At 43.1% G+C, this 27,624-nt stretch overlaps 1 protein-coding gene across 3 annotated transcripts in view; it reads left to right on the forward strand.

Moving 5' to 3' along the window:
- gtf2ird1 (GTF2I repeat domain containing 1) overlaps positions 1–27,624 on the forward strand; it is a 100,875-nt gene that overhangs the window by 17,006 nt on the left and 56,245 nt on the right. For 2 of the 3 annotated variants that reach the window (XM_083635366.1, XM_083635368.1), the window contains exons 2-5: positions 21,933–22,050; positions 23,854–23,995; positions 24,781–24,957; positions 25,260–25,443. In XM_083635366.1, coding sequence (XP_083491492.1) covers positions 21,937–22,050; positions 23,854–23,995; positions 24,781–24,957; positions 25,260–25,443 — 617 coding nt within the window. In that variant the 5' untranslated portion in view covers positions 21,933–21,936. Of the gene's footprint in view, positions 1–21,929; positions 22,051–23,853; positions 23,996–24,780; positions 24,958–25,259; positions 25,444–27,624 lie in introns of all 3 variants that reach the window. The other variant, XM_083635367.1, reaches the window with a different exon arrangement.

Here is a 27,624-nt window from a genome sequence, read left to right on the forward strand (position 1 = left end):
AGCCATCTTATGTTTTATTTATTTTAAATTGTATTTTCATTTTTTTATTTTCGTGTTTCCCCCTGTCTGTCCTGTATTATGTGTGAATGTGCTGCCATGTGTCTGTTCATGCTTGTCGAAGTTATATACACTTGTGATGATTGCCTTACAGTTGTAAATGAAAAGTCCAAATAAATTGTAAAAAAACAAAACAAAAAAAAACAGTAGACAGAATATCAGCTTTTCTTCATGCAGTAACAAGCCTTGAAACCTTTTCCTTGTGGCTGAGTGTTGCTGTAATATAGACATTTTAAGACCATTTCTAGCCTTTCTAGAGCTACTGGGTGCTGCAACTGCTGTCAGCTGAGCCTAGAGCCATTCTGCTCCAGTGCAGCTCCTACGGCAACGTCACATGGCAAACGGTGTCATTTTTAAAGAGACAGGCGCAGGTAAAAATATATAAATAATGTAACCGAGCATTTTGGGTTCTTTATATTGATATTTATGATGAAAGAATGACACGGAGACCGCTTCTAGTTGGGAGCTGCTGCCATCCATTTACTTGGTCAGGGGCAAGAGAGATACACAGAGAGAGCGTGAACCAACAGTCCACTTCCTCTTCCGGACTTCACAATAAGAGTACACCATACAGAACAGTCTCTTACAATAATAATAATAAAACGATTTTCGACTTTAAATAATAAAAGTCGATCTTGATAATAAAAACGATTATTCGAAATTCGTTGTTTATATCATTGTGTTGCAAATCACACGCTTTGCTTTCGTGTTTTTTCGCTCACCTCCACACCGCACCTGACTCCGTCAACATGCCCCTTGCTTCTTTGAGTCACACAAATGAGCCGGTGACGGTGAGTAGAGCAGGGAGAAGTTACCTCCAGTCCTCCCGCCTACCGAGGCATTTGTGCTGTGTTAAGCCGCGTTTGATCTGACAACAGCTGTCACCAGCCTTCGTTGGCAAAGCTTTGGTTAATAGATTTGGTTAGCTTTAGCAGCTTTAGCTTATAAATCTATAAAATAGTTTCCTTGGGTCTAATGGGGCATTCCTTTAAAACTGGGAAAAGTTAAAGTTCAAGTTCAGCTTTATTGTCATTAAAGCAATACACAAGGCACGGCAGAAACGAAATGACGATTGCATCTAGCCCACAAATAGTGCAATTTCAAGAGAAGTACTGACAACCGACAATAAAGGTAGTAAATTAAAAATAAAGTGCTGTAGGGAAATTATTGCACATGCTAAAGAGCTTTTTAAAAACAGCATAAATAAATAAAAATAGCCTACTCTAATTTAAAAACTAAATTAAAAACAAACATTAAAAAGTACCAACGATGGTAGAGAAGGTCATAATAAAGTCTCTGTTTACCAACTATGGTAGTGTGTGAGGGATCAAAGAGTCCAGGTCCGAGTGTGTGTGTGTGTGTGTGTTTGAGAGAGAGAGAGGGGGGGGGGGGTCACAGGGGGTTAAGGAGCCTGATGGCGTATGGGAAAAAGCTCTTGCAGAACCGGGCTGATCTGCTCCGGATGCTGCGATATCTCTTGCCGGAGGGCAGGAGGGTGAACAGACTGTTGAGGGGGTGGGTGGGGTCTTTGGCGATGTTCAGGGCTTTGGATATGCAGCGTTTGTGTGCTGTCTCCTGGATGGTTGGGAGAGAGGTCAATGGGAATCTGATGGTTCAAAGGTCATGAGCTCGAACGGTGACTCGTATTTTCTCCCCAAAACTTTTAGGAGCCTCAGCAGGTGTCTCACTCTCCCTTCAAACCTCATGCCTCATGTCAAACACTAAATGTCCCTAGGCACCAGCCCTCTCAAACACAAATAATGAGGCTCCTTCAGGTCCAAGGATACAACAGTAGCGAACACAAGAGCCAGCCTGTTCTGATAAACAGATTAACAACATTGTAATTTCCTATTTTATTGCAGAATCGTGTCATATTGTGTCAAAACTATGGTTTTACTTATGCAGTGTCTCTCAGGTGGTGCTTCATAGGTACTGAACTTTACTTTACTTTATTTGTTTATTTGGTCAGGACAGTGCACATTAATGAACAGTTACCTATACAGAGTCATCTATATGATAACAGTAAATATGTCGGTACTGAACAAATCACATCAGTACTTCTCTCAGTATTTAAATACAAATGTATAGTTTTCATATTTAACTGGATTAATTATAAATAACTAGCCTATTATAATAATAAATACATGTTCTTTTCTCATTTCAAGTAAAATAATGACTGCATTTTAAAAATAACATACAACAGTGCTTTGGAAAAGTTTGCATCTTAAAATGAAGTGCTTTAATTTGAGAAAAATAAGTTTCCCCTTTTCTTCCTTTTGTCACATTTTATCAGTCTCAGCCAACAAACAACCTCCTTTTCTCTTGATAGAAGTGAGCTCCCACTCTGTCTGTCTGTCTGTCTATCTGCCCGCCTGCTTGTCTTTCTATCTCAATCGTTCACAATGCAAACTTCACATGCCGTTGGGCAGTGAATGTGTGTGTGCCCTCCGTCTGGATTTGAGTGTGTGTGTTTGCTCATGTGTCGGCGCTTCCACAGACAACTGTGAGCATCCTGGCAGATAAACCAGTACCGTAAAGGCTAGAAAAGCATGTGCCGGTTAAAATAGAAACGCTCAGTGAAAATTTAACTACCGTAAATTCCGGACTATAAGCCGCACCGGTGTATAAGCCGCACCTGCAAAGTTGACTATTTTTTTCTTATATAAGCCGCACCGGACTATAAGCCGCGGGTGTTTTAATGGTATTTTTTTTTTTTTTTTGTGTTTTAATGTTTAATTACCATATGTAAGGGTTCATGCACAGAGGGGATTGTCGGGAAAGAGATGGCTGTTTGAGGAAGCTCCCATTTATTAACATTTCAACAAAACAACATAACACAACACCACCTGTGTTGTTTTTTACAGTGCACACAGTGTCATACAGTGTCATACAGTGTGGTGAAAAGAGGGCAAGAGAGGAAATTAAAACTTATTATAGTTATATAGGATTTATAGTTAGAAAGAGTGCTAAAAAAGAGAGATTTTGCTTTTTTTTTTTTTTTTTTGGAAAAAATCCATAGATAAGCCGCACCGTTATATAAGCCGCAGGGGCCAAAAAAGGCCAAAAAACGGGAAAAAAGGTGCGGCTTATAGTCCGGAATTTACGGTATTCAATGATTTGTAGGTTATAGGGCTCGGTCCGGATAGGATGGCGTCTGGGTCCAGATGCGGACCGGAGTCCGGACTTTGAAGATCGCTGCTGTATAGTATTGGGCTAGTTCAATGCTCCTATTGCCTACCATTGTCTTCCATGGTGAAGGGGGGCTGTGTCATCACCTGAATTGCATTTCTCCACTTTACACGGCAACAGTAAGGGGCTGCATTATCAAGAATTCCACTCTGGGACCTGTTTTAACTTTTTTGCGTTTTCACTTCAGGCACCAATAACGCGTTTTATGCGGGGAGCGTTGCCGTGTAAACGGGGCCTGAAATTTGGCATTGGAGGTTGTGTGTGTGTGTGTGTGTGTGTGTGTGAGTGAGAGAGAGAAGGTGTGTGTTTATGTTCATGACAATTGGCTAAAAGGGGGGCAGTTGGGAGGGCAGTTTGGGCCCTGGCACTGGATCACCAAATTGATTGGAAGTTGGAAGCCCTCATTAATGTTTTGCTTGCACCTGTGTTACTTCCTGCCTTTTAGACACAAAATGGGTGAATTGCGTGGGAAGTGAAAAAGGCGAATGATTGCTCAGAGACTGCAAATTAAATCTGCAACTTAATTTTTAAAGGCACAATGGCCAGTTGAAAACAGGGCATGCCAAACTAGCTGTGTGGTTAGAAGGGCCATTACGGCCACACTCCGGGGCATCCACGGTAGAGCCATATGAAATCATTTTTTTCCATTTTAATTTTAATTTAGGGGTTAGGAGCGATATTTTCTCTTTTTTGACGACTCGGCTCTCTCAGACAGGCTGACCCCCATCTCAAAACACCCCAATCGAAAACTGAATCATTTCTCTAGGCCTATTTTACAATTATGAAATATTTTAGGTTACTACGATCATTAGATCTACTTCTTATTTTGATAATTAGGCCTACTTTTATCAATTTCCGCCAAATTATGGAAAATTCTGCAATATTCCATCTTTTACAGTTGATTCCATTTTTATTACCAAATTCCATGATTCCGTCCGTTTTTTCCGTTTTGCGGAAATCATATGGCCCTAATCCATGGCCCTGATCCTTTGGCCTGGGTAGGTATAATTCCTGCCCTGACTTCTGAACACCAACGTTGAGATATTTTGTGCTAACTTTCAATATTCAGTAGACAGAGAAATAAATGTTCATTACAGAGATCTGTGTTGTCTCATCTCGTCACAGTCGGTCACTATCCCCATTGTTTTACTTGTCATTGGCAAAGAATTTAACACAATGCCAAAACAGAGAGGATCAAAGATTTGCAGCCTTGTTAGGTACTTTAACATGCTATTCCCTTTACTAGCTTGCTTCCGACATGGCAACCTGGTTAGCTAAGAGTGCCATTTAATGTTGCCTTGATAAGTGAGTGTTTGCATAAAAGCAATATACAGTAGAGCTTGTTTTATTGTGTATGCATTACACTTTAAAGGCCGTTCTTCCCAGTGATATTTAGAACAACTAAGAGGCATTGTTAGGCATGAGGCAAAGTGGAAACAAGAACAGAAATATTGAATAAATCTCGCTTGAGTCACTAATAACAAACATAATAATGATAAACATACCAATAACAAATAAAGTCTCCATGAATTGAACTCCAATTGCTTTTACTTACCAGAAAACAGAGTATCTTCCATCATAACCTCATGCTGCACTAGTAGGCAGAGAATATACATTTCTAGCCCAATAAAACCATGAGATTTCTGGACAGTCTCCCCCCACCCATCTGCACCTCTCCCATCTTCTTATCTTCTTATTATAATTTGAGAAGTGTCCGTGTGCGTGTGAGTGAGCAGAATTTTGTCCGGCCACAGCTATGCCGTTTTACGTGCGATCGGGCTGAAACTTTCAGGGGGTGTAAAGAGCAGCTGTGTGGATTTTTTAATTACATTTGTTACATTGTTCCTCTTCGACTGCCCCCCTGTCCTCCAACCTCCTCCTTCGATCCTTCTCCCTAGGTATCACCTTGCAACCGTGATGTCATCCTTCCTGGCTGGATGTCATCAGTGATGATGTCATCAGTGATGTCATCAGTGAAGATGTCATCAGTGATGTCATAGAGCAGGCGGTCCAAAATGAATGACTCAGTAGCTAATGAATAGCCAGGAAGGGGCTCGCGCTACATTTGAATGCTAAAATAAAGCTGATAATATACAATTTGATTCTTTAAACGTCGGACCCTTTCGAAAGCCACTTCTTAACACATTCACTGCCAGCCGTTTTTTTTTTACTGTAGGTAGCTTCTGCCAGAGGGTTTTTTTGAGGATTCTGGCTCATCTTTCAAGACCCGAGGATTCTTTTCTGCTAAGATTTTGTGAACACAAAATATCTCAAAAGAACTAATAGAATGTGTGCTTTCTCTGTCTAAAAGAGTTAGTTTGTAGAGTTAGTAGTTATGTAGGCATTAGCACTTGAATACAGCATGGTTTCAGCGTCTGAAAATTTAAGCTGAGATAAATAGCTTTTTGTGAAAGTCGATAGAACAGTCACTTTAACCATTCATCTTTGGCATCAGTAAGACGTCAGACATCTAAACAATAGTTTTGAACAGTAATTTCCTCCATAACAGCAGGAAACCCCCCTCTCTTTCAAACTCCTCCCTCCGTGTGTGTTCTTCTTGGCTGCAGCGGGCGTGTCACAAGCGAGTTGCTGCTGCTGCTGCTCCTGTCTGCTGGCGGCCGCTCTTTGGGCAAGTCTGGATGGGCTCGCTCGTTTCTTGGGGTTTCGGGTTGAGAGCTTTGATGAAGCTTTTGCGATTCTGGTCTTATTTATGCTGCGTGTTTCAAAGTGTGTTGCACCCATAATCTATTATGCAAATTTGCAATCCCCCACCGCCAGCAACCAGAAAAAAAAACCTTTTACATCTCCTATATAAATATGGGAGCCACCGAACGTGTACAACCCATTCCACCGACCCACTAAGTGGCGACAGTGCTCTCCAGACTAGAAAAAGCCGAGCCAAAACTGCAGGGGAACGCGCGAGGAAACCATTCTCATACTGTAAAATGGATTGGCGAAAACGCTTTCGCTTTCGCGCATTATCGCGCTGGGAGCTGGCGGTGGGGGATTGCAAATTTGCATAATAGATTATGGGTGCAACACACTTTGAAACACCGGCAGAAAGCCCACAATCGCACGCAGCTTCATTCCAGCTGAGCTCACAACCGAAACGAACGAGCCCCATGCAGACTCGCCCAAAGAGCAGCCGCCAGCAGCCAGGCAGCACAGACAGGCAGAGCCTCGCTTGTACCGCTGCAGCCACGGAGGGAGGAGAACACACATGGAGGGAGGAGTTTGAAGGAGAGGGGGGTTTCCTGCTGCTATGGAGGAAATTACTGTACTATTGTTTAGATGTCTGACGTCTTACGCCAAAAATAAATGGTTAAAGTGACTGTTCTATCGAATTTCACAAAAAGCCATTTATCTCAGCTTAAATTTTCAGACGCTGAAACCATGCTGTATTCTACTGCTAATGCCTACATAACTACTGACTCTACAAACTAACTCTTTTAGACAGAGAAAGCACACATTCTATTAGTTCTTTTGAGATAATTTGTGTTCACAAAATCTTAGCAGAAAAGAATCCTCGGCTCTTGAAAGATGAGCCAGAATCCTCAAAAAAAAACCTTGGCAGAAGCTACCTCAATCAAGAAAGACATGTATGTTAGGGTTAATACTCCTGTCACTGCCCCTGACCAAGGTACTGGCAAAAGAACTGGAGTTGGTCCCCGGGCGCTGCACAGTGGCTGCCCACTGCTCCTAGTTCTAGGAAGGTTCCTAGTAGAGGATGGGTCAAATGCAGAGGATGAATTTCCCCAAGGGGATAAATAAAGGATAACTTAACTTACCTACAGTATTGAAAAAACGGCTGGCAGTGAATGTGTTAATTAATGAATCGTTCGGGCAATCGCTTACCGTAAATTTCGGACTATAAGCCGCGGCTTTTTCCCCGTTTTTTGGCCCTGCGGCTTATATAACGGTGCGGCTTATCTATGGATTTTTTCAAAAAAAAAAAAAAAAAAAAATCTCTCTTTTTTAGCACTCTTTTTAACTATAAATCCACTTCTGTTTTAATTTCCTCTCTTGCCCTCTTTTCACCACACCACGGACACTGTGTGCACTGTAAAAAAAAACACAGGTGGTGTTGTGTTATGTTGTTTTGTTGAAATGTTAATAAATGGGAGCTTCCTCAAACAGCCATCTCTTTCCCGACAATCCCCTCTGTGCATGAACCCTTACATATGGTAATTAAACATTAAAACACAATTAAAAAAAAAAAAAAAAAAAAATTAAAACACCTGCGGCTTATAGTCCGGTGCGGCTTATATATGTAACAAACAGGCAATTTTGCTGCTGCGGCTTATACTCCGGTGCGGCTTATAGTGCGGAATTTACGGTATATCAACGAGCAAACTCACGGTTTCCTCAAGTGCTGCAAAAAGGGCTTGAATTGTTTGGCCAATGCGCTTCAGCTGCAGCCAGGCAGCCAGGTCCAGTGCATCAGGAGGGACACTTACCAGGGGAACGAGCGTCTGGGTTGTAGTCTGTGTGTAGCGCGGGGAGGGGTGCTCTGTGGTCTCCCCGGATAAGTTGTGAGCTGGGCTGGGTAGGCAGGCCGGGGGGGTCGGTGCACATAGAGGCACTACCGAGACTGCGCTGTGCGTGGTCCCGCGGATCGAAATCAGTTTCTGGCAGCAAATCACTTTCTGACACAACACCGGCCAGTAGGCTTAGGCTATAAGTAACCATTGATAGTATACAGTAACCTCTCTCCCTGCACCATGCAACAATAGCTTAACCCGAGCGGACAATTCTGGTATAGGCTATTGAAATAAAATCTCACACATCCCTACCCTATTAAAGAAAATAATATTTTTAAATGTGTATGTTATAGCCTATATGAGCGAAACGACTAATTAAAAGGCTACTAATTACGAAAGCATCAATTTTCGTTATGAATCCAAATTGGTTCATCCTCCAATTCTCTCTTCCCTCTCTCGTTCTCTCCCCCCTCTGACCGAAAATAAACCGATCATTCATTTCTTTTTCTCTCTCTCACTCTGTCACTCTGTCACTCTGCTTGCACTAAGCAAGAAAGAAGCTGCTGCCTCCTGCCTGTCACAGACGTGCAGGCGGTGACGCTGTGGCTTTTAACACTTTCAGTGCCACGGCCCTTGGGCAAAAGGTTGCTTGCTGTGCCACATAGGCCGCAATGCATTTTAAAACAGTCATATAATTTTTTTAATAATTACTATGTAAACACTGAACACGCACAAATAACGATGAGACTCTCTTCTATCACCTGCAAAAAAAAGTTTATTGATCCCATTTTCCGTTCTTTAGTTATGAGCCGGAGAAGATAGCTTGATTGAAGCAAAAACATCCCTTTTTTTCTACGAGCTGAGATAATGAGCCTTTTGTGAAATTAAACATTTCAAGCACATCACTGACTCTGAAGCTAATTTTCTGATGTCTGGGTCTGTCTGGGTGAAGTGTATGCTGCTCTGCGTGCTCCCCCCCCCCCCCCCCTCAACTGCACACGCCTCCTGGGTGTGTCTTATGTGTCTGGTGGCTCTCAGTCTCTGCTGAGTTTGCTGCGCACACACAGTGAATGGTGCGCGACATTCAGCTTTTTGGTTCCGCGTGTGTTTGTCACGGGCTGGCATGCTTCCAGTTCGGAATAATAAGGCTGATTATGTGAATGTGCTGTTTGCAGCGTACATGGAGGTGCTCAGTTGTGACAGCGGATGCTGCTGCTGGGGGCACAGCTGGCGTTGTGCTCGTTTATGGAGGCACGTCGATGCATACGGACGGATGCGATGCGATTTCCTCATTTTCCCCAGTGACTATTTCTGTGTGTTTGGCTCCTTTTTCTCTGATCAGGAGAGTGCTGTCGCCACCTAATGGGTTTGTAAAATAGGTTATCGACCTCCAATAGCTACAATATTGTTAGAGGCGACGTAAGAAGCTTAGATCGACACCCCCCCGTCAAAAAAACAATTTGGAGGTACTGACGCCATTTGGCGTCGCTGGCACTGTACGGTAAATTTCTAATGACGCCATATGGCGTCGCTGGCACTGAATGTGTTAAGGGGAGTGATCTCAACTTGTGGTGAATCCTGTTAATATGGGCATAAATATGCCTATCGGGCCTAAAAAAAATAAAGTTTGGTTCCTGTTGGTTGTCAGTTGAGGTGATGGTCGGTAGGGATTTTTATTTTTTTATTTTTTTTTAGATAGATAGGAAATATATAGCCTATATATATTTTTTTTCCTTAAAATTACAGCAGCGATGGATACTTTTTTCATAACATAACCTACACGTTTTTATATGAACAAAATATTTAAGTCAATATGAATGCTTTCATATCAAACATGTTTGATATTTAGGACTGAAAATCTGCACGAATACATCATCCTGCTGCTGCGCAAGCCTCCCGTCATTATCGTTAATTGACGCGGTGCCGCACTGCAGGCATCAGATAGGCTACCAACAGCACAGAACCATGAGTATTTTGGGGAAAATGTCACTAATTTATATCACAATGAATGACCAATGAATAAAAAGTTGTTATAGCCTACCGTAGTTTCAAAGCCCCTGCCAGTCAGAGGCTGTTAATCTCCTACCTGTCTATCAGGCAGTGTGGGGGGAAAAGGCATTGCTGCTATGAAGCAATCCAGTTTATCAAAACTTTTGCCGATCTCATCATGACATGCAGCAGGGAAATATATTTTGGTAGCCGATGTGTTTGTGTCCTCACTTGTCCAGACAATCTTGCTATAGAGTCGCGTTGTTTACACGCTTGTTAAACTGCCGTGAGATTCATTTGTTTGGGGAGCATATGCGAAACGCTCCAAAATCGAAACAGGTTCAGAGTATGGCCGGTCGTCAAAGTGATTATCCTCCCGATAATCTTAATAATATCCTGTAGGTGGCTGGGTTTACCCAGGCTACGCTAGTGCTGCATGGGCAGAGAAGATTATCCTCCCGATAATCTTAATAATATCCTGTAGTGGCTGGGTTTACCCAGGCTACGCTAGTGCTGCATGGGCAGAGAAGCGACACAAAGCACATGTACGTCATGCTCCCTGCCATTTTCCTTTTAACAACAAGATCATAAAATAAATTTGGGTCGCACGTAAATTGACGGGTCGGTCGGAAACCGGAACCGAACTTTTTTTTTTGTTTTGTCCTCGGGGTTTGCGCTGAGATGACGTGAAGCGCAGCGGCCCGACACGCCCACAATTAGGGCTTTGCACTGCGTTATTCGGCAACTAGATGCCGACCACACGTCACCTCACGTCTCCTGACCACACGTCACCTCACGTCTCCTGACCACACGTCACCTCACGTCTCCTGACCACACGTCACCTCACGTCTCCTGACCACACGTCACCTCACGTCTCCTGACCACACGTCACCTCACGTCTCCTGACCACACGTCACCTCACGTCTCCTGACCACACGTCACCTCACGTCTCCTGTGTAGGTTCCAAAAAGTTGCATTTGAACACACCACAAACACGACAGCCGGCAAGTAGCACGTACGTTCTGCCCCTGCGTCAGATCTGATTCATGAAACATTCAATAGAAAGTAGTGTTTGTCTATCATTTCGCTCACTTAAACAGTTTTGTAATACAGCTACTTCTAATCGAGAATATGTCTGATAAAAAGTTGCAAATGACACTGGCGTATGTCAGCCCTTGTCTGGTCCTTGAGGCGGAGGTGGAAAAATAAGGAGAAACTCCATTAAATGGGTTTTTATCATGCAGCGAGAAGCTTAAAGGGACTTTCCCAAAGGCACGTCATCGTGAAAATATCCGCGTTTTGGAATTATCAGATGAGAGAAAGTTGGAAAATGAGCAAGAGCTTTTTGTGTGCCCTCTCTCCTGCATCACTACCCCTGACCAGCCAATCAGTGATTTCACTACCCCTGACCAGCCAATCAGAGTGATTTCTCTCACCAACGACCCGACGGTGATTCAACATTGCGTTGTTTACACGCTTGTTAAACTGCCGTGAGATTCATTTGTTTGGGGAGCATATGCGAAACGCTCCAAAATCGAAACAGGTTCAGAGTATGGCCGGTCGTCAAAGTGATTATCCTCCCGATAATCTTAATAATATCCTGTAGGTGGCTGGGTTTACCCAGGCTACGCTAGTGCTGCATGGGCAGAGAAGATTATCCTCCCGATAATCTTAATAATATCCTGTAGTGGCTGGGTTTACCCAGGCTACGCTAGTGCTGCATGGGCAGAGAAGCGACACAAAGCACATGTACGTCATGCTCCCTGCCATTTTCCTTTTAACAACAAGATCATAAAATAAATTTGGGTCGCACGTAAATTGACGGGTCGGTCGGAAACCGGAACCGAACTTTTTTTTTTGTTTTGTCCTCGGGGTTTGCGCTGAGATGACGTGAAGCGCAGCGGCCCGACACGCCCACAATTAGGGCTTTGCACTGCGTTATTCGGCAACTAGATGCCGACCACACGTCACCTCACGTCTCCTGACCACACGTCACCTCACGTCTCCTGACCACACGTCACCTCACTTCTCCTGACCACACGTCACCTCACGTCTCCTGACCACACGTCACCTCACGTCTCCTGACCACACGTCACCTCACGTCTCCTGACCACACGTCACCTCACGTCTCCTGACCACACGTCACCTCACGTCTCCTGACCACACGTCACCTCACGTCTCCTGACCACACGTCACCTCACGTCTCCTGACCACACGTCACCTCACGTCTCCTGACCACACGTCACCTCACGTCTCCTGACCACACGTCACCTCACGTCTCCTGTGTAGGTTCCAAAAAGTTGCATTTGAACACACCACAAACACGACAGCCGGCAAGTAGCACGTACGTTCTGCCCCTGCGTCAGATCTGATTCATGAAACATTCAATAGAAAGTAGTGTTTGTCTATCATTTCGCTCACTTAAACAGTTTTGTAATACAGCTACTTCTAATCGAGAATATGTCTGATAAAAAGTTGCAAATGACACTGGCGTATGTCAGCCCTTGTCTGGTCCTTGAGGCGGAGGTGGAAAAATAAGGAGAAACTCCATTAAATGGGTTTTTATCATGCAGCGAGAAGCTTAAAGGGACTTTCCCAAAGGCACGTCATCGTGAAAATATCCGCGTTTTGGAATTATCAGATGAGAGAAAGTTGGAAAATGAGCAAGAGCTTTTTGTGTGCCCTCTCTCCTGCATCACTACCCCTGACCAGCCAATCAGTGATTTCACTACCCCTGACCAGCCAATCAGAGTGATTTCTCTCACCAACGACCCGACGGTGATTCAACATGTTGAATCGGCCAGAAAAGATACCGACAAGCCGCTGTCAAAGCAGACTATAGCCAACGGTGCGGGACACACCACAAATACTAGAGCAACAGACGCCCAGACATGGCCGACGGCCAACTTGGTGTGTCTGGGGCTTAAGCCTTTGTTGTATGCGTATGTGCTCTACCAGGCAGAGTCCTGCACGGGTCCAATTTTGCAAACCCGTGCCCACCCAGACCCGTCAATATAAGACCCGTGCCCGCCCCATTACCCGTGATTATCTCAAAATCAAAACCGGCCCCACCCAGACCTGTTAATATAAGACCCGCGCCCCGACCTGTTACCCATGATCAATGACACACAGGCTAGAAACACAGTAGCTCACTTTGAACCTAATCAAACTGCCCCTGTTTCACACAGGAGGTGAATAATTAGCAGTCTCTGACTGAGACTCATCACCTGTAACGTTAGCATTAGCACGCAGCAGCAGCTATTAGCGTTAGCTCAGTAACCAGCTGGTCAGCACTATCGGACAACACAGTGTTGTGTAACAAGCAGACTTACAAAATATTTCCAATACATGTCCGGTATAGAGCTCAACGGCCATGTGACTTTTTCGTGACGTCATTTCCCCGGAAGTAAGTTCCCCATTCATTTTCTCCATAGAGTGAGCATAAAACATTCAGTTGGAGCAAGGATTTTTCCAAATGTCTATGGAGAAAATGAATGCCCCCGCAGAGCACTTTTCTGTATTTTGTCACAGATAATGGAAGTGAAACATTACCCATTGTTCAATCACTGAAATACCAGGTGTGTAGTGAAGACTGGTGGACACGTCGGCAACATTGTGACTTTTTGTTGTTGGAAGAAATTAAAATAGACTTCAGAGCCATTTTGATGTGGTTTTGTACAGCAAATGATGTGATGGAAGATACTGCAGCCTATTTGCCTGGGTTCAGACCTTTGAATCCGCCCACTCTGACTGCTTCTGCTCTGGCATCGTGACATGCAACAGCGGGTTCTCGGTTGAAAGACGATTGGTCCAATGAGCGCCCGGGGGGACTAACGATTAGCCAATCAGCGCCACAGGCAGGACTAACACCATAGATACAATCGGTCTGTGTTAGAGTTGCTCCGATCGATCGGCACTTGATCGGAATCGGCCGATTTGGCCTTTTTCGGCTTTGATCGGAGTTATCAAAAGTGCCGATCAAACAAGGCCGATCAGAATGACACAAAATCTGCAAGAACTACTACCAGAGACGTTTCAATATAGAGATAGTGCACTCCCAGGCTGCCAAGTAGTATTCTTCCGGTCTCCTAAAGGGCAGCTTGTGATTGGTTGTCTCTCCGTGTCATGAAGCTTCATTGGCTCCCAAGTTTCCTTAGGGGGCGTGGTGGTAGTGGCGAAAAAGTGTTTGGAAGTTGCACTCTCTCTATAGCGAAAGCAGCTTGGGCGAGAACAAACAGCACAGCAGCTAACATGGCGTCGCCTGTCTGGCAATTTTACAACTTGTTGGAGAAGGACAACAAATTTGCCGTTTGCATTGTGTGCTCAAATGAGATACCGCGTGGAGGAACGCAGCAGAAGAGTTTCAACACTACGAACCTCATAAGACATTTGAAGGTTTCCCACGTCAAGGAATTTGAGGAGTTTACAAAGTTGGCGAGCGCTAAGGCAGCGAAAGAGCATGCAGCAACCCAAACGCCACTCACTCAGCTAACTGTAACAGAGACATTGAAACGACAGCAACCCTACAGCAACGACAGCAAGAAACGAAAAGAAATGCAAAGCTAATGGAATTCATATGTCTTGATCAGCAGCCGCTGTCTGTTGTGGAAGACCTCGGGTTCAAACGCCTCATGTCCTGCTTGGATCCACGTTATACGCTGCCAGGACGTAAATATTTAACTGACGTTTGCCTGCTGGAATTATACCAAATTGTGTACAAGCACATCGAGAGCCTTATGAAAGACAACACCACGTAAATCAGCTTCACGACTGACATTTGGAGTTCGAGTGTCTGTCCTATGTCCATGCTGAGCCTAACTGCGCAGTTTATTGATGAAAAGTTCGACCTGAACAAAGTTGTACTTCACTCACAAGAGTTTTCTGGGTCACACACCGCGGAGGCTATCGCTGCAGCTTTCACAGACATGTTCCAAGCTGTGTTGGTGCACATGTTGTGTACATAGTAGCCTATTATATTTTTTCTGTATTTATTTTTCCACAGGAAAGCTACAGTATACAGTCTACTCTGTAAGCTCCAAGTTGTCTCTAAGAGAGTGTCTCTAGAGAGAGTTGCATGTTGCCTTAGCCTGCAATAAAACGGTTGTCAATTCATGATACTTTCTCATCTCCTAATTTTAATACTTAATATACAATGTCGATGTTGTTAAGAATAATTAAATATATGAATAATGCGACACAATAAATAGAAGGCTTGAATTGATGGATTTGACGCGGTGATCGGTGATCGGCCATATCGGGATCGGCAGATACTGCTTCCAGTGATCGGTGATCGGCCTCAAAAAAGCTGATCGGAGCATCTCTAGTCTGTGTGGGAACATGCACAAAATGTTACTACGGCTGGCGCGCGACACTAGACGGTGGGGGAAAAAACCCATACATCTCTATGGGCTGACTCGGTGCTGCGGCTCTACACTACAGGATTGGGGATTCGACAGCAGGTACATAGACGTCTGTTCAGATATGCGTTTACTGCAGTGGTTGAATCCCCGATCCTGTCTGCCTGGGCTGGGCTAGCAGCTAAATGCTAACTATGCTGGCTGGGAAGAACAGGAGGATTTCCCCCACGCTGACCCATTAACCACGCATCTATGACGAGACACCGCCTGAATGTATTGTCAAGCTGTTGTCTAGCATTGCCAAGGTGTGCGCCAGAGCTTAGGAGAAGTAATGACAACAATGGCGGCCGCTACTGACAAGATAGATGATGCAAAATTATTACAAAAAATAAAACTACTTATTTTCCGCTTGCTCTTCCCCAGTACATATTTAGCACATTTTAACAGTATTATATTATTTATTTAACATTATGTAATAATTAGGGCTGGGCGATATGACCAAAATCCCATATCCCGATATAGCTCATTTTATATCCCGATTACGATATATATCACGATACAGCACATTTTCAGTAAATTCAATGGTTTATATAAAATTACCTCATGGAAATGCATTTTGAAATGATGTACTCAACAAATAAAGCTACGGTACTTAGTCTCATATTTGATTATTTTTCTTTTATTTAGAAAGTGCAAATTTTCAAACTTTTAAATGCTCAACATTTCTGTCATGTCGACAACTTCTGTTCTGATTCTGATTGAACATGTAGCCAGTAGCCTACTGGGTAACAACACCACTCTCTCTGACTTCTCAGTATATGCATGCATTACCGTACTTCACTTCCAAATATTCTTTTTTGTCTAGAGGTACTGAGGTAGCCTGCATAGAAAACAGTAACACTTACAATATAAGTCAACTAAAACACTGTTTGAAATACAAATGTAAAACTTCTAGTTTAAAGTGCAGCAGCCAAATCAGGATCATGATATACATGTAAAATAGAACAAGTAAAAAAAAACACTCCAAGTTTTTGAATGGTAGCAGCAGAGCAAACGAAAATAAATACAGGCCTAGCCCATAAAAAAAATATTGCTGTATAAAATACAAAATGTAAACATGGATAGATCCCTTCAAAGTTTAAAGTGTAGCTGAAGGATCACAATATAGTATACACTATACAATAAGTATAACAAAAGTCCTTCAAGTAGCCTGGATATGAAAACATCCAACGATCAAAAAAAAAAAAAGACATTTGGCACTTGGCAGCATTGTGTTGCTGAAGCTCAGGCTTCTACAGGTTGAGTGCCAGGAATACAAGCTGGTCAACACTTGCTGGTTTAAGTGCTGACCTCTGACATGTAACAATGTTCCCACTTGCACTGAATGCGCGCTCTGATGGGGAACTTGTGGCAGGGATGCACAAGTATTTCCTTGCTAGCTTGGCCACTAGGGGGAAATGTGCCTCATGCTGCCTCCACCATTCCAGTGGGTCTGTGTCTGGACCAGCATCTAGTTGGAGGTAGAGGTTGAGCTCCTTTTCAATGGACTCTCTGCTTGACTGAGGGACCGCTTGGCTTGGCTTCTCTGCTTGTTTAAAGTAGCTGCTCAAACTCTTCTTTTTCTTCTTAGCAGGGACCACCTCTGGCTCATCCTCATCTCTGGCAGCTGTGGCTGTTGGCAGGGGGGGGGGACAGCCTCTGCTTGTTCAGCCACCAGCCTCTGCATCTCTGCAGCAGCTCTCGTCTTCATGTAGTCGATCCTCTCTTCTTTGATGTATGTGGTTTTGAACTGAGGGTCAACAAGAGAAGCCATGTCGAGCAGCTCCTCGGTTGCCTGGTCATCATACTTCTCATTTAGGTATAGTAGGTTAGTATGCCCTCTTTGATGGTCGTGGTGAGCGCAGTGTCCTCATCCTGATGCTTGAGTATCTGGTTGTTGAACAGATGGAGGACGGGTTTCAGGTAGGAAACACTTGGGTAGAGCTCCCCAGACAAGGCATCTGTAAACTCCTTGAGAGGACTCAGTGCCTTGTTCATGGACTCCAGAACGTCCATGTCCTGCCAAGTTAGGGCCAGATGACGTGTTTTCTTGTCGGCACGGAGGACCTGTGAGATAGCTTTCTCCTGCTCGATGACCCTTTCAACCATCTCTTGCATCGAGCCCCACCTGGTAGGGGTTTCTGTGATCAGCTGATGAGGGGGCAAGGGTGGTGTTTGTTCTGCTTGAGCCTTGGCCAGTTCCCGTCTTCTCTTCCATGAATTGGAGAAGGCAGCCACGGTCTTCTTGCAGACGCCGACTGCTCGGTCCACTTGTGTTAGTTTCACACTCTTCCCTGTGTAAATAAACGAGAAGTAAATGTAACGTCTAATCTATACATTTATATATTTTACACTGTACAACAGGACAGGTAAAAAGTATATATATATATATATATATATATATATATATATATATATATATATATATATATATAATACATACTGTATATGATGGGGAAAATTGCATTTTTTATAGAGGTGCACACTATAGGGGATGGGAAAAATCATGATAAAAAGGCAGGTGGAATATTCTTATTTCTAGCTTTTTTTTTTAGCTCAGAATGAAACTCAATTGGAGGAGTATTTCGCCATTCATGGCTGTTGTTAGCATGGCTGTTACTCTAACTAAAATGTTTCCATAGACTACATTAAGGTATTACTGTACTGAAATAAATAAATATAAATATTAAACTATATATATATTTATTTATTTTACATTGGTTTAGAGTTAGACCACTCACCAATGGCTAGATGAAGACGGTGACCAAAGCACTGTAGGCGTGTCCAGTCATTCAGCTGAAGGGCAAGGATGTTGTTGGAGGCGTTATCGGTGGTGACACAGACCATGTGATCCTCATGCAGTCCCCACGACTCGAGAGCTTCCCTGAGACCTCTGGCCAGCATTTCTCCCGTGTGGTCATCAGGGAAATAGCTAGTCTGTAAGCACCGACTGCGGAGGTTCCACTCCTGGTCGATGAAGTGGATCGTCAGGCTCATATATGGATGTGTCGTTCGGCTCGACCACATATCTGTTGTTGTAGCATAGTACATCACCTGGTGTATTTCATCCTCCACTTTGGCCCGGCACTCGTCATATAAGCCAGGCAAGACGACTCGGCCGAAGTGTTTTCGGCTTGGCATTGTGTATCTTGGATCGAGTGTTTGCACCAACTCACGAAACCCCCGTTTCTCTACTGTGTAAATTGAAGCCATATCTTTGCAGATGTGCTTTGCAATGGCAGTAGTGATCTGCTTGGATCTTCGGGAGTCTTTGCTGTATGGTGTGCCACGGGCAAATGCCTCTTGTAACGTCTGGACCTTATTTTCTTTCTTTTGAGCACTAACACTAACAACGGAACTCGACTGTGCTCTGAGTCTTGCGGCTTTCAGACGTTGGCTCTCTCCGTACTCTTTATCGTGATTCTTGCGCAGGTGGTAAAATAGGTTAGTGGTGTTTGAGTCCGTTGTTGTGACCGGGCTGCGGCATACTCTACAAAGTACGGTTTTCTGCTCCACGTCGGTCTTTTTAAATCCAAACCACAGCCATGCGATCGAAGTAGCACCCCTTTTAGGTACAAGCTCTTCGTCTTGCGTTGGCTGGTTCTCGTTGTCATCTTGTTGTGTCGGAGCCGCCGGCGGAGGTTCAGTTTCTCCCTCCATGTTTGTTTCTGCTGTTCTTTAGCAGCGTGCGTGCTGCGCATGTGCAGTGTGGAAGAACACAAAGCGTTGTGACGTAAACTATTGCCGCAAAGCCTGTGTTTTGCGACACGGCGATATAAACGATAGAGCTTCATATCAAACGAAATACATTTTCTATCGTTTAGACGAAATATATCGTCATATCGCCCAGCCCTAGTAATAATGTTATAATGTTAAATGTTATTTCCAACTTTAATTATGATGTTTAACTCACCCTGAAAAGTGTGTTTTTATTAGCCTGGTAAACCAGCCCGTCACGTGAGCTCACATTTCATTTGGTTCTGCGTGACGGTCTGGCCCCGACGCCATGGGGGAGGTTTAGCAGGGGCGGGAGCATGGGCGGGCGTAGTTGCCTGACAGACAACTCCTTCAGCCAATCAGCGTCAGATCCAATCAAACCCAAATCCACTCGGGAGAATGGCAAAAACCTATTTTCCGCCGAGAAACTGCGGTTGCGGCGATACTCCTGTACTTGTTTAATTGTTGTTATTGAGTCTATTTCTGCAATAACTGCACTTTATGGCTGTTTAAACTAGACAAACGCTGACATGACTCCTCGAGACGATCAGGCAAGGAGGCGGCCATTACTGTTTTGTTAGTGCAGTGCTAGTGGCGTTCCGTGTGGCTAGTGGCGTTCTGCGTGACGGCCAGACCGTCACGCAGAACCAAATGAAATGTGAGTTCACGTGACGGGCTGGTTTACCAGGCTATGTTTTTATATTGATGGCATGCTGCACTAAAACGTTATGTTTGAGCTGCGACCTGGAAACCAGGAATACGGGGCATGTGTAATGCATGTATTTATTTACGTCCTGTAAATAGCTTATTTTCTGACACACAGTGGCTCATATCCTTATTATGGGAATTTCGGTTAAATTCCTGAAATAAGGTCTGTGGTTAACAACATTTTTATGAAATGGTGAACTTTCTGTTCAGCAAGATAATCTTCGCAAATTAGGAAAATGTTTATGATTTTTTAAGCAAAAATGTGATTTAAAAAAAACACGATTTTCAGAAAACGTGAAATGAAGGAACCAGAAGTGCTAACATCCGGGTCTCAGGCAGGTCTTATCACTCATTCCTGCGGTGCAGTACTCTATGAACAACTCTGTCCCAAAGCCAGAAACCAAAGGACAAACTCCATGAAGTCTACAAGAGACAAAACCTCTAACTCCTACTTTGACAAAGAAATTGAGACTGATTTTGTGGGCTCAGAAAATGTTTATTTGTGAAGTGAACAGTGTTGGGCACACCCAGGATGGAAGTGTAATAAGTTACTTATTGGTGGTCAAATAAATATTTGGGAGCAGCTGCCAGTGTGCGGACTCTATTTTTATTACTTATCTGCACTTCGGTCCTGCACCTGGTTTTAACCCCTCACTGGATGTGCGTGCCTTTTTTGTACTTTTTATAAGTTACTTATTACTAATTTAAAAAGTAATAAAATGTCTTTACTCAAAACTAATTAGTTATGCTACTCATTACAGTACTATTACTTTCGCTATCCCCCTACCAAAAAAACTGACGTACATCCTCTTTAGCCAGCTCCTGTTAGAACTGAATCCACTTTATTGGAACAATAATTATCCTTACAGGAGCAGTCAACAATCAGCCAAACTGCATACATTTTTATTTATTTGCCTACCTAGGACAAGAGATGAATCGTATTCTGGCAACACAGTAGTCTCGCATAGCCAGACCTATCTCCACACTTCGGTTTAGCCTTGTGCCAGTGCTGGACAAAGTAATGCAGTAACTTTAAATTACTTGGATTAGTAACTGTAATATGACTGTTTTGGAAATAGTAAACCCTTACACACACAATGCATTACTGAGGTTACTGCCCAACACTGGTTGTGAAAAGGAATCATGACATCATAGTGCTAAAAGCTACAAACAGAAAAAAGTAATAATCCCATAAACACCAAAAATCACAGTGAATACTACTGTGTATATTGGCGTGTCATTGACTATCAATACTAGAGTGGCTTCAGGATTTGTGTCTTAATGATCTGGCATCATATGAATCCCGGGTCTCCTTTTTTGTCTACCTTTGTTAGAGACTTTCTCATGTTCCCAAATCCAGGCTGGACTCTCCAGTATCACAGGAATACAAATGACACAGCATTGCATTGGGCCTTCATTTGTCCCAACCCTGCTCCTCTTTGCTACTTCCTCTAGCTTGGAAAAGATGTGAGGGAAAGAGGCCATCTATTTTGAGGCCATCATCATTTAGGAGGGGGCTAATGTTTACCGTGGCCTTAGGGGAGGCACATTTAGACAGGCCATCTCCCTCCCTCCCTCTCTCTCTCACTCACTCGCTGTCTACCTCTCTCCACCTCTCTCTCCTCTCGCTATTGAGGCAGCGGTTTGGGCTTGCCGGAGGCTAGTATAATGGCTCCCAGTGTCTGGTGAGATTAAAGGCCAGAGCTGCATTGTTCAAATGCCCCGAGATTAGTTTCCAAGGAGACGGTTTTCAGTTGCCATGAGAACGCAGTGCCTGGATTTAGGCTAGCAATTCATTTTTTTACAACTCTTATCTGTTTGCTACATCTTTATTTCTAGTTAACGCCATTTGAATTTGGTAGGAAGTATTTTTTTAATCCACAATGCGGTTGGTCCATGGTATGGTCCATGGTATGTGCCCGCCATGGCTGTGGAAGGAAATGAGGTCATTGTCCCTCCGTTTTTTTTCTTCCTCTTCTTTTTTCTTTTGCCATTTCCTGAGAGCACCTCTACATGTCTTTGCATCTTTCAGCGAGAGTGAATGAAGGATAATGGGACTTGTATAACATAATCTTAGTGCATTTTAGCCTTAATTGTCCAACAAAGGCATATGATAAGTAGCTGATTTCACAGGGATTGGGGTAATGGGGTATTAGCATATCAAATAAGGCTATTACCAACACTTTCAAAGCCTCTTAGGTGAGAAAAGCCCCATTCCTTCTAGCCGTCAATAATATCATTGATGCTGAATTCTGAATACAGGTTTATCATTTGCTCAAACAAACCAAACAGCCTGTAGTCTCTGCTAAATGTGCCGTGCACAAACACATAGGGGTTGTCTTTGTCACACTGTGGCTGGCGGGCAGACTAAATGGTGTTGTTTTGGTCCCAGCAGAGGCATGGCTCAGATGAGGAAGCTGCCATGTGAAGGCGTCAGGACAAACTGCCAGGTGCCGCTGGTGTCAGCCAGACAGGAGATCCTCACCAGCCTGGTGTCCGCCCTCGACTCTGTGGTATGTCCCACTCCAGCCTTCTCCAACTTGCAAGGACACACCAACTGTGTAGAGAAAAGGGCTGTTGCTTAAGCCAGGGTTCCCACGGGTCCTTGAAATACTTCAAAGTTTGTGAATTTAAGAGGGGGGGTGCCTTGAAAGATTTTGAAAATAGACATGGGTCATTGAAAGTGCTTGAATTTATATATTTTGTGCAAGAATAGAAATTGAAGTTCTTTCGTTACTTATTTTGGTTAACATTAGTAAATGGGCTATGTTCGGCTGTCTGCATGTGTCTCCTGCTGTCTGTGCATCTTGTTTCACATGCCATCTGCTTCTAGAAAAAGTGTGACGTCACGTGCGTGCATGAGGGATTGAAGATGAATGATGCAGGTTAAACAGAGAAAGTGTGACGGTCACCTGCGTGTAGGGCTGGGTATTGGTTCAAATTTCAAGAATCGATTCGATTCCGAATTCACAAGGTTCCGATTCGATCCGATTCGATTAATTTCAATATTGATTTGGTTAGTGATACTAAAACATGTTTTTTGAGCTGTAACCTGAATTACATGACTGTCCAGTTATGTAACACAGGGGTTCCCAACCTTTTTTGCGCCAAGGACCGGTAGATACTGTACATGGGGGAAAAAAGTTGTGGACCGGTTGTCAATTTTAATGGTTTTAGTTACACATAAATAACAGCCTTTTCATCTGTCAATAAAGACACTTTCACAATTATGCACAGTGATTTGATTTCAGCCTATATAATTTCTAAAAGTAGATATTAATGATCAAACATTTCCATTTATGTAGCCTACAGTATTTATGTTTTTGTTTCAACTACAAACATAAATAAATGTCAACTTGAAACTATGTTTCAACTACCACACACTATATTATATAACGCCTATAATATTATAACCTATGTTTATAAAAATATATATATATATAAAAAAAAAAAAAAAATCTTTGGACATATTAATCGATATCAAAGGATTAAAATAAAAATCGATTCTAAATCGGAGAATCGATTTTTTTAACCCAGCCCTACCTGCGTGCATGAGGGATTGAAGTCTAATGATGCAGGTTAAACAGAGAAAGTGTGACGGTCACCTGCGTGCATGAGTGATTGAAGATGAATGATGCAGCAGGTTGAACAGTGGCAAGTGAAAAAGCTAAAGTGAAGGGAACCGGCATCAGCTTTGTCTGGAAAATGTAAATTCCAGGACTCATAGCTGAAGCTCACCAAAGACATTTAAAAAGACTGGCTTGTTAAAGATCTGCGGGACATCCATATGGCCCGATGCAGAGCCTGCAGCAAGTCAAAGTTCACGCCATGGACGAAGCTGCTGTGACGAGCCATGCTGCTGGAGCATCACAGCAAGTTACATTTGACACAGCACACTCGAGAGGTGTTCACACATTCAAGCCTCCCTCTCTTTTTAATGGTTGTCTGTGAGCTTCCGTAAAGCTGCTAGTTCTCATTATAAAAATTCTCAGTGTTGTAACGGTAATTAACCTTGATCCGTTTTTCAAACTATGCCGTGTTGGCTCCTTGAATCTGAGGGAATTGTGTCTGAAAAGTCATTAAAGTCCTTGCATTTTATGTTTAAATAGGTGTGGGAACCCTGTTAAGCAGCTTATGTTGTGGTAACTTCAAGACTTCTTAGAAAATTAGCGACTAGCTTTACGTATCATTTCCCATACCAACAGACTCAGAATGCAATCGATGCAATAAGATCCCTTTGTTTCACACATCTGTTGCTCGCAGACTTTGCGGTAAGCGACTGTTGAGTAAATGATGAGCGTATCTTCTGTTTGCAGTGCATGGCCATGTCTAAGCTGAACGCTGAGGTGGCGTGTGTCACCGTGCACGAGGACAGTGTGATTGCTGTGGGCACAGAAAAGGGACGGGTGTTCCTTAACTCGAGGAGGGAAATCCAAACAGACTTCTACAAGTTCTGCCGTAAGTTCTGTCTCCTGTGCACTTGGTGAAGCTGTTGTGTTCTATTATTAATCCCTGAAATGGCATTGTTGGCTGTAATTAGAGCTACAGGCTATAGTAGTGATTCCTTAGTTTAGATAGACACTTCTCAGATTTAATGCTATGCTCATGTGTCAGGCTGTCCCTCTAGTACTTTGTATTTGTGTGAAGATCACACAAACGCCCGTTTAGCTCATACCTTCAATAGTTGCAGCAGCTTGCAGATTTGCTCACTATCATATTATTTCCACTTAATGATCAAATCAACAAAGTGCTAAGTTGCGACTTCAAACACATTTTGCACTTTGCACAATATTGGATTTTTTGCCGATATCCGATATGCCAATGCCAATACCGTTCTCCCCACCTAAGTTCAGAGAACATCAAGTCTCTCCTGTAGTGGAATAAAAGGATAAGTTCACCCAAAAAATGGAAATAAAATCCTCTTACACCAGAGTTTCTCTTACACCAGAGTTTAATTTGTTATTTGTCATAGTTAAAGAGATTAGGAGGACCATCTCAAATCATAACTAACTTCTACTTAATAACCTGTTCTAGAAAATGCTTAACATTTATCCATTCAGTACAGCAGTGGCACATTTTAGGCATAACAAATTCAAGGGGCAACATTTCTCAATAGGTGGCATATTCATTACCGTACTTAATGTGAAGCAGTCTCTTATTCAGTTTTCTGTTGACAATGCATTGTCCCTTATCATTAATGCTATTGGAATTGGCAGGATATGACTTTTGTCTTTTGGCTTCAGGGGCGCCCTGTCTGCAAAGTTTGACCACAGCGAATGCACATACCAAAGTCCAGGAAGTCGAGCTCAGCAAGTTGAGTAAGGAGGGTGAGCACGGGAAACCGAGAGCTCCGTCAGAAGCCCAATCAAACATCTTCGTCCTGAGGAAAATGGTGGAGGAAGTCTTCACTGTACTTTACAGTAAGGGGTCACCAAACAAAGTGTGTTTTCCCAGGAAGTCCTCGTTAACCCATAAAAACGTACCTTTATCAAAATGATTATCCTCACATCACTCATTACTCCACTCACTATTATCACAAATGATGACAAATCTACCTGTGCTAAAACCGATATTAATTAATATTTGACTAAGTCCTGCTACTAAAAAGAGCTTAGAATTGTGTAGCAAGCATTCATTTTGTGGAATAATTATTATTATGTATTTACAGCCATTCACATGATGTGTATAGCCAAGTACTTAATAACTCCTGTGCAATATGCAGGTGAGGCTGTGGGAAAGAGCAGCCTGGTCCCTGTGCCTTATGAGTGGATCCAGAAGGACCCCAGCTGTGTGGTAGCCCACGGTTTGCCCGAGGGAGTCGCCCTGAAGAAGCCCTCCGACTACGACACCAAGACACTAATGAAGATCCTGGAGCAGAGCCACCGCATCCAGTTCACAGTGAAAAGGTGAGTCTTTTAAAACACAAACACACCCGAGGAAGCACCACAGCTGACGCAAGTAAGCAGTGAAATGGAAAAAAGCAACAAAGTGTGCGCTATTTAAAAAAGCATCATGAATTTCCTGCATGTCATTTGTGGAGTGCTCATTAGAGCTGGGTATTGGTTCAAATTTCAAGAATCGATTTGATTCCGATTCACAAGGTTGCGAATCGATTAATTTCGATTCGATTCCGATTCGATTAATTTCAATATCGATTTGGTTAGTGATACCAAAACGTGTTTTTTGAGCTGTACCCTGAATTACATGACTGTCCAGTTATGTAACACAGGGGGTTCCCAACCTTTTTTGCGCCAAGTAGATACATGGGGAAACAAAGTTGCAGACCTGTTGTCAATTTTAATGGTTTTAGTTACACATATATTTACTCACCAGGTGGTGACAAAGGGTAAATAACAGCCTTTTCATCTGTCAATAAAGACACTTTCACAATTATGCACAGTGATTTGATTTCAGCCTATATCATTTCTAAAAGTAGATATTAATGATCAAACATTTCCATTCATGTAGCCTACAGTATTTATGTTTTTGTTTCAACTACAAACATAAATAAACGTCAACTTGAAACTATGTTTCAACTACCACACACAGCATAATATTTTAGCCTGTTTATTAAAAAAAAAAAAAAAAAAAAATCGATCTCTGGACATATGAATCGATAATCGAGGATTAAAATAAAAATCGATTAAAAATCGGAGAATGGATTTTTTGAACCCAGCCCTAGTGCTCATGTCAGTTTATATCTTTTTAGCTGCGACCAGCATCTCTATAGGTCACTCTGTCGGTTGGTGTGTTGGTTGGTCCACGAAAAGTTCACTACCCTAGTGGGCACAGTTGTCGACGCAGCCTTCAAGGTAGTCACCGAGCGTGGATATTATATTTCCCATGAAAAGTTCATTTATTCAGGTGGGGTGGTCATGATCTAGCGGATTTCTAGCTGCTTGTTTATAACAGTTACTGCTCTCGGACCAAGCTAGCCCGTCAAAGTCAGCTGTGTATCCACCACTGGCGGTGATGGATTCAGCAGTGATTCAGTGCTGCTACTTCATATAAACAAATGAGTTGAATTCCTTTGTAAGTTACTCATATTGGGGTGAAATTAGGGAAGGATGTGTACTTTCTCCTTTTCACAACACAAACTGTCAGTTCCGCTCCTCCCGACAGTAAACCCCGGCAGTGTGGAGTTTGCCATGTTTAAGCACCATGATTGGCCTGAAGGGCACCGTGCAGCCAGAAAGCTATACCTCACTAAAGCTATACCTCACTAAAGCTATACCTCACTAAAGCTATACCTCACTAAAGCTATACCTCACTAAAGCTCTTTTCAGACATCAAGATATCCACACATTACTCAGATGGGGTTTATGTGTGAAGCTGCTCAGAGCGGCTCATGTTTGAATACTACAGGATATCATTTGTCCAGAGCGAGCAGGTGGGCATGTTGATGACGTTGGGATGGCTTCTGATGCGCGTCCCGTTATATTGTTAAATGGCACTTTTACAAACTATTAATGTTACCTGTGCTAAACCTTTTGGTACATCGCAAGATTTTCGCCCACGTTTTCTAACCCTATCGCCAGAATAATGTGTTGAAGGTTTTTTCATGGAGTGAAGAATTGCTTTCTGAAAAATATCTCTGATGTAGTCTACAATGAAAAACGTAATCAAAAGTCCGTCACTGCGATTCCCGCAGCAGAGCAGAGCAGGGGACAATCCCCTCGCTATACCCCTCCTGTACCTGTTGGTTCTGTGAGAAGGTTATATGCTATACCCCTCCTGTACCTGTTGGTTCTGTGAGAAGGTTATATGCTATACCCCTCCTGTACCTGTTGGTTCTGTGAGAAGGTTATATGCTATATCCCTCCTGTACCTGTTGGTTCTGTGAGAAGGTTATATGCTATACCCCTCCTGTACCTGTTGGTTCTGTGAGAAGGTTATATGCTATACCCCTCCTGTACCTGTTGGTTCTGTGAGAAGGTTATATGCTATATCCCTCCTGTACCTGTTGGTTCTGTGAGAAGGTTATATGCTATACCCCTCCTGTACCTGTTGGTTCTGTGAGAAGGTTATATGCTATACCCCTCCTGTACCTGTTGGTTCTGTGAGAAGGTTATATGCTATATCCCTCC

The sequence above is a fragment of the Poromitra crassiceps genome (assembly GCF_964638095.1).
Source record: "Poromitra crassiceps genome assembly, chromosome: 1".
NCBI classification, from domain to species: Eukaryota; Metazoa; Chordata; class Actinopteri; order Beryciformes; family Melamphaidae; genus Poromitra; species Poromitra crassiceps.